The following is an 8244-nucleotide window of genomic DNA, read 5'->3' on the forward strand; positions in this document are numbered from 1 at the left end:
TTCTTTTTAAACTGAAAACGTTTTTGTACGTTTGAAACTAAATAGATCAATCGAGTCTTTATGAGATTCAATTTTCCACTATCCTATGTCTAGTTCTCAATGATTGACAATTTGTTCTTATTTATAAATCACTTTACCATTTTTCGAATATTGTTAAAATGGAAAGATTTCTCAAATCAACGTGGGCCTTTCAACAGAGACTTGTAATCATAATTCAATATATCTGATAATTCAATCATTTGATCTTATCTTCTAATTCCATTGATAAACATTTTGAAACAGATACAATCATGTAAAGTATTTAATCTAATATTTTGTTTACGTTTCAAGTTATAATATATATACACATATACATATATAATCATATTCGTTTAATGGTTCGTGAATCGTTGGAACTTGGTCGAGGTTGAATGAATGTATGAACATAGTTTAAAATTCTTTAAATTTAACTTAACAAATATTGCTTATCGTGTCGGAAACATATAAAGATTAAAGTTTAAATTTGGTTGAAAATTTCTGGGTTGTCACAGTCTAAACCATGTTGCGGACATCCTCTTAATAACTTTCCAAATCTTGTCCATGCCTCATATAGAGTTTCATTTGGTTTCTGTGTAAACGTAACAATTTCTCCTTGAAGTCTTACGGCTTTAGATGCCAGAAAGAATTGTTTAAGAAATTTTTCAACTAAAACGTCTCATGTATCAATCGCCCCTTCAGGTAACGATTCCAACCAATCTTTGGCTTCTCCCTTTAAAGTCCAGGGAAATAACATGAGATATATCTGTTCATCTTCCACTTCTCGGATTTTAAATAGTGTGCAGATCCTATTAAAGGTACGAAGATGTTCATTTGGATCTTCCTTCGGCGCACCACTAAATTGGCATTGATTAGTCACCATATGTAGAATTTGTCCTTTGATTTCATAATCTGGCGCATTAATGTCTGGATGAGTAATTGCGTGACCTTGGCCAGTGCGTTTAGCTCTCATTCGATCTTCCATACTTAAAGGTTCTAGATTCTCCATAATTGAATTTGTTGAATCGGAATCACTAGAGGATTCTGATTTAATGGTTCGTTCCTCAACAATCTCTGTTTGAATGATTGGTGGTTCCGGAGGAAAAATTAATGGTTCAGGATCTACGAATCGTCCCTGAATATTCTCCGGATTCTCAATTGTGAGGTCGGGTTCAAAAAATGGATTATCGGAAATTTGAACTGAAGTAATTGGTTGACTGGATGACGATTCTAAAGAAAAATCAACGGCGGTAATATTAGCTAGATGTCTTGATCTAGTTACAGGTGGTGAACGTACAAAAGGTGGTGAACGTCTTGCTCGGTGCATTCACTGAATATCCTATTAGTTTTTAAAAGGAAAGAAAAATTATATAAGTTATCCAATCAATAGACTTTTCTGATTTTGCCCACGTTTCGAATAGCCAAAAGATGCAGCAGAGGGGCAGGATTCGTTTGGTCTCAATATAATTGAGGACTGTTTGGCTCCAATAACCCGGTCCACGTACAAATCCAACTATTACTACGAACCAGAAAATTTTGATGTCTATCAATTTAACCACTTAAAATAAATTTTCGTAATTTTAAGAAATTTAGATAAGAAGTAGAATAAAAATCTATATCCTAAAAACTAGAATGGCGAGAAATAAGAAAGAAAAAGAAAGTGCGTCGAAAAAGGTCGAAAAAGAAAAAGACGTCGAAAAATAAGAAAGAGAAAGAAAAAAAAATGACTTATAAAACTTAAAAACACTCGATTAACCCAACCTTATTACTACCACTAACTTAAAATTATAATCGCAAATTGAGATTACTAATTGGAATGATAATTGATACATAGTAAAAGGCGTCTAAATATATTAAAGCTTACAACTAAAACTATATCCCAAATGGCAATATCTTAAAAAGGTATTAAAACTTAAAAAGGTGTCGCAAAATTCTAAAGCACCTAAATCTTAGTCTAAAGAAAAGGCACTTAAGTGATTTTACGGCAAAGCCTAAAAATCTAGAAGTAAAAATAACTATGGCAAAAACTATGTTTAAAACTAAATATGAGCGAAAAACACAAATATTACGCTAAAACAATTAAAAAGGGACAAAATATAAAAATATACTAAAAGTTGTAAAAATTACAATTTTTATAAAAATATTATTTTTATATTATTTATTTTATAAAACTATTAATTTTAAATTTTAATTAAACTAATTTAAATAAAAATACAAAATAATAAATAAACTAAACTAAATTAATTAAAATAATTAAACCTAATTAGGGTAAATTTAAATAATAAAAATAAAAACCCGTAATTAATGCCTGATTAGGGTTCTGTGTACCCGTGTCAGGGTTCCTCCACGAGTCGCGGTTCCACCTGGCAAAAATCTCCGCGAGTCGCGGGGTTCGAGATTCCAGATGACAGGCTGTTTCAAATTCGACGCGTTTTTACGTAATTATATATTTTTTTTAAATTATATTTTCTGTTTTAATAATTAAATAAAATATTTATAAAAACTAAATAAAAACTTATGTTTTAAAAACTAAAAAATAGAAATACTCTATAATTTTATAAAAATCTTAAAAATAGATTTATATATATATATTTTTTTTCTTTGATTTTATGTTTTAAATAAAAACAAAATATTTAAATAAAACTTTTATTTTTATAAAATAAAAATAACGAAACTTTATAAAACTTAAATATTTAACAAACTCTTAAAAATATTTATATTTTTGTTTTCTTTTTATGTTTTCGAATATTTAAAACGTATTTTTACAAAAGCGTATTTTTTTATATTATTAAACTAAAAAAAATCTTTTTTTATATATTTATTAGCGTTGCGCTTCCGGCTTTTAAGCTAGATTGTCCCCGACAGCGGCGCCAAAATTACTTGATGTTCTGTGAGGTGTATATAAAATAGCTTATATTTTACAAGGAAATACTATTAAATATGATACAATTTTACACAAGATATTTATTTATTTATAGAATGGATATACTTAAACCTTGCTACAACACTTATAGGCAGTGTACCTAATCGTACAGTAGTGTAGTTTTTAGTAAGTCCGGTTCGTTCCACAGAGAATCTTTTATAAAGCTTAACGCTATATTAGTTTTATTTTATATATATATATATATATATATATATATATATATATATATATATATATATATATATATAAGTAATATTATTATTATAAAGGGGGGTTTTTACCGTTTAATGACCGGTTTGTCGATTTTAAAACTTTAGTTGCAGTTAAAACAAAATGTAAAAATATTAAATAAATAAAAGACTTAATTTAAAGCGTAAAGTAAATAACGATAATGAAATTGCGATAAATAAAAGTGCAATAAAATAAACTTGCGATAATTAAAAAGTACGATAATTAAAAGTGCAATTAAATACAATAACAATAAATAAAAGTGCGATAATTAGAAGTGCAATTAAATATAAAATAAAGGAAATTAAATATGAAATAAGATAATTATGCTTATTTAAACTTCCGTAATCATGATGTTTGACGTGTTGATTTTAGCTTTATGCCCATGGGTTAATTGTCCTTTGTCCTGGATTATTTAATATATCCGTCTGGTTTTTGTCCATAACAGTCCATCAGTCATAAATATAAAGTGCGAGTGTCCTCGTCAAATTATTCTTATACCCGAAGTTAAATATTCCAACTAATTGGGGACTTAAACTGTAACAAGATTTTAATACTTTTTTTAATAATTACACCAGGTTATCGACTACGTGTAACCCAAGGTTTTAATACTTTGTTAACAATTATGCCAAGTGTCCTTGTACATAATTTCACCCCTGTTTTAATAATTCCATAGACTATTAATACATTCCCGTGTTCGGTTAAATGAAAGATTATTCGTACATATAAATACCCCGCCCATCGTGTCCGATCGAGTGTATATGGTTATTTATAGGGACGTCCAATTATAAATCTTTATATTAAAATTAACAAATTATCATTTAGTTAAACAAATATAAAGCCCATTAATAGCCCATAGTCTAATTTCCACAAGTGTCGTTCTTTTGTCCAAACCCCAATTATGGTACAAAGCCCAATTACCCAATTTTAGTAATTAGCCCAACATCATGATTACTTCGTTTTAAATAAGCATAATAATAACTTAGCTACGAGACATTAAATTAAAAAGGTTGAACATAACTTACAATGATTAAAAATAGCGTAGCGTTACACGGACAGAATTTCGACTTACACCTTTACAACATTCGCTAACATACCCTTATTATTAGAATTATAATTAAAATTAAAATTAAAATTAAAATATATATATATATATATATATATATATATATATATATATATATATATATATATATATATATTACGTTTACATATAGAGAAAGAGAGATTTTATGGATATTTTTACGATCAGAATTCGCTAGCTTTTATAGGAATTTTCATCCAGGGGGACTCCGCGACTCGCGCCCTTTTTGCTCTTCAAACTCCGCAAGTCGCGGAGTTTGTAATTACAGCTCACCCAGCTTTGGCTCTTTGTTTACCGACGGTTTATTATATAAATATAATATATATATATAATTTATATAATTAATTATATATTATATTATATTTATATACATAGTTAACTTGTAATTTTTAGTCCGTTGCGTCGAGCGTTGAGAGTTGACTCTGGTCCCGGTTCCGGATTTTCGAACGTCCTTACGTACAATTTAATATCTTGTACTTTGCGTTTTGAATCTTGTACTCTTGTAATTTTGAGACGTTTCTTATCAATAATTGGAACCTCTTTGATTGTATTTTGTACTTTTGAGCTTTTTTGGTCGTTTGCGTCTTCAATTCGTCGAATCTGTCTTTTGTCTTCACCTTTTATTATTTAAACGAATATTACTTGTAAATAGAACAATTGCAACTAAAAGCTTGTCTTTCTTGAGGAATAATGCTATGAAATATATGTTCGTTTTTAGCATTATCAAGCTTCGTGCAGAATTTCTATATGGCGTTCAATTCTACGTATGACATGATTTGTCGCCAAGAACAGTTCTTCAATGTTCTTGAGGCTGAAAAGGCCAAATATCTGACTGAGAAAGCCAAAGCTGCAGACAACGAAAAACGCTGTGTTGACCTTTCTTATGAGCTCACCGCAGTAAAGACCGCTATTGATGATTTAAAACAGCAAGTTTCTACTGCGTCTGATAAAGAAAACAACCTTCAAATGACTGTTAAATCGCTAATAGAGGAGGTTACAAAGCTGACTGCAGAGCGAGATAACGCTCTAGCAGCTAAAGCTTCTACGGAGCTTGAGTTTGCAAAACTTCGCCAACATTTACCAGAGTTGGCTAGAAAAATTCTCAACTCATAGCCTATTTCCGCACAATTTTCCACATATGCAGCTGCGCTACAACTACGCAAAAGAGTGAAATTCATGAATCAAATCGCCACCCACTGCACTCTACCAGAGCCACTACCAACTGCAATAGATGACCGTTTATGTTCTTTAACAGACGCTCGAAATGCGTTTGCTACTGCAAAAGAGAACATATCGGATATTCCTATTCCAAAAATTACAGCGATAAGCGAGCAGGATGATGCTACTGCAGATGACATCATCAAGCTTGATTTATCTAAGTAATAATTGTACTTTGTAAAATTTTCGCGCAGCTATCTCTGCGTTATCTTTTAATAAAATTTTTGCATATTCACATATATTTGCAAGTACTTTAATTTATATAGCGCTTTTTTCAGTAATATTCATAACACGGACTTGTCCTTTGCAATTTCCAACATTTATTATCGTGCACATAATAAGTATGTACTTTTGCGAAACAATCTGTATGTGCGTATATTTATACGTTATGAATCTTCTAAATCCGCCAAAATGATACTTAGGCAATCAATTAGCATCGTGAAGCATCTAAGTATGGCAAAATCAAATACTTAGGAAATTAAGTTCCTTTCGCGATAATTAATTTTTGCGCAAGTGGGCAATTTCATCACTACACCACTTAACCTTTGCGAAACATACCAGCATTATGAAGCAAAATATTATAGAATACTTCATAAACTCTGAGTATTTTGCCAAGCGTGATTATTTTAACCAATGCAAACAAACTTTTCGCATATTCTTACAAGTGTTTATTTTCATATTCTTACAAGTGTGATCAAGACTTGCAAAAATTAAAAATGAAAACACATAGAAAAATATCAAATACAGGCTTCGCATTCATTTTGCACTTTGAATACACATGCACATTAGCCAACACTTTGTTTCTGCAAAGTTATGCATAATATCGCTTTAATAAAGCAGCATGCCATGCATTAGGAAGTTCGCCTTCTATATTTGCGAGCTTATATGAACCTGCTGCATTAATTGCCACAATTTGATAAGGACCTTCCTAGTTAGGTTATAATTTGCCAAGTTTTTCTGCTTTACTTGAATCATTGTTTCGTAGGACCCATTCGCCTACATCAAAAGACAAAGCGCGTACTCTTTTGTTGTAATATTTGGCGATTTGTTGTTTATTGTTTGCCTCTCTGATAGCAGCCATTAACCTTCGCTCTTCTATGAAATTCAAATTTTCGCCCAATGCGTAATCATTTGTTTCCTCATCAAAGTTAGCAACTCTATGCGTTGGCACAAGAATTTCAGCGGGTATTACTGCTTCAGAGCCATATACTAAACTAAAGGGTGTTTCCCATTTACTCTTTTTGAACTTAGTGCAATGTGCCCATAATACATTGGGCAGCTCGTCCACCTAACCAGTTCGCTTTTCATATAACCTCTTTTTAATACCGCTCACAATGTCACGATTAGTTACTTCACACAAGCCATTAGCCTGTGGATGCGCCACAGATGTAAACTTTTGGATTATATTTAAATCGGTGCATCATGTTTTAAAAGGATCTTTCGCTATTTGAGCACCATTATCGCTGACCAACTCACGCGGAATATCGAATCTGCAAACAATGTACTCCCATACAAAATTACGCACTTGCACTCCAGTGATAGTGCGAACCGCCTTAGCTTCAACCCTTTTTGTAAAATAATCAATTGCCACAATTAGGAATTTGACATTGCCAGGACCTGCAGGAAATGGTCCTACAATTTCAATAGCCCACTTGTGAAATGGCCATGGCGAATTAACGTGGATCATATCATGCCTTGGCATCCGATTCTGCGGAGCATGTCTGATGTTATGCGAGGTGTATATAAAATAGCTTTAAATTTTACTAGGAAATACTATTAAATACGATACAATTTTACACAAGATATTTATTTATTTATTGAATGGATATACTTAAACCTTGCTACAAAACTTATAGGCAGTGTACCTAATCGTACAGTAGTGTAGTTTTTAGTAAGTCCGGTTCGGTCCACAGGGAATCTTTTAAACAAAGCTTAATGCTATATTAGTTTTATTTTATAAAAATACAAATATATATATATAAGTAATATTATTATTATAAAGGGGGGTTTTTACCGTTTAATGACCGGTTTGTCAATTTTAAAACTTTTGTCGCAGTTAAAACCAAATGTAAAATATTAAATAAATAAAAGACTTAATTTAAAGCGTAAAGTAAATAACGATAATGAAATTGCGAATAATAAAAGTGCGATAAAATAAACTTGCGATAATTACAAGGTGCAATTAAATACAATAACAATAAAAGTGCGATAATTAGAAGTGCAATTTGAAATGTCCCGTTCTTATTGATTAAAAACGTTCCATATTAATTGATTTCGTTGCGAGGTTTTGACCTCTATATGAGACGTTTTTCAAAGACTGCATTCATTTTAAAACAAACCATAACCTTTATTTCATCAATAAAGTTTTAAAAAGCTTTACGTAGATTATCAAATAATGATAATCTAAAATATCATGTTTACACACGACCATTACATAATGGTTTACAATACAAATATGTTACAACAAAATAAGTTTCTTGAATGCAGTTTTTACACAATATCATACAAGCATGGACTCCAAATCTCGTCCTTATTTAAGTGTGCGACAGCGGAAGCTCTTAATAATCACCTGAGAATAAACATGCTTAAAACGTCAACAAAAATGTTGGTGAGTTATAGGTTTAACCTATATATATATCAAATCATAATAATAGACCACAAGATTTCATATTTCAATACACATCCCATACATAGAGATAAAAATCATTCATATGGTGAACACCTGGTAACCGACATTAACAAGATGCATATTTAAGAATATCCCCATCATTCCGGG

General features: G+C 30.9%; 1 protein-coding gene and 1 non-coding gene across 2 annotated transcripts; one reads left to right on the forward strand and one right to left on the reverse strand.

The window, feature by feature from the left end:
• Window positions 1-533: 533 nt before the first annotated feature.
• LOC139860619 (small nucleolar RNA R71) lies at window positions 534-640 on the forward strand. The gene has a single exon (XR_011763247.1). It is a non-coding gene; the product is annotated as a small nucleolar RNA R71 (small nucleolar RNA).
• Window positions 641-6405: 5765 nt separating this feature from the next.
• LOC139859889 (uncharacterized) lies at window positions 6406-7155 on the reverse strand. Its single transcript, XM_071848664.1, has 3 exons — window positions 7086-7155; window positions 6945-6958; window positions 6406-6756 (listed from the first exon to the last, which is right to left on the reverse strand). The coding sequence occupies exons 1-3, from the start codon at window positions 7153-7155 to the stop codon at window positions 6406-6408; spliced, it is 435 nt and encodes a 144-aa protein (XP_071704765.1).
• Window positions 7156-8244: the final 1089 nt, after the last annotated feature.

Source organism: Rutidosis leptorrhynchoides, chromosome 7 (assembly GCF_046630445.1).
Source record: "Rutidosis leptorrhynchoides isolate AG116_Rl617_1_P2 chromosome 7, CSIRO_AGI_Rlap_v1, whole genome shotgun sequence".
NCBI classification, from domain to species: domain Eukaryota; kingdom Viridiplantae; phylum Streptophyta; class Magnoliopsida; order Asterales; family Asteraceae; genus Rutidosis; species Rutidosis leptorrhynchoides.

Bases quoted from the DNA above. Each gene is read 5' to 3' on its own strand.
- LOC139859889 (XM_071848664.1), bottom strand. From the start codon at position 7,155: ATGATCCACGTTAATTCGCCATGGCCATTTCACAAGTGGGCTATTGAA.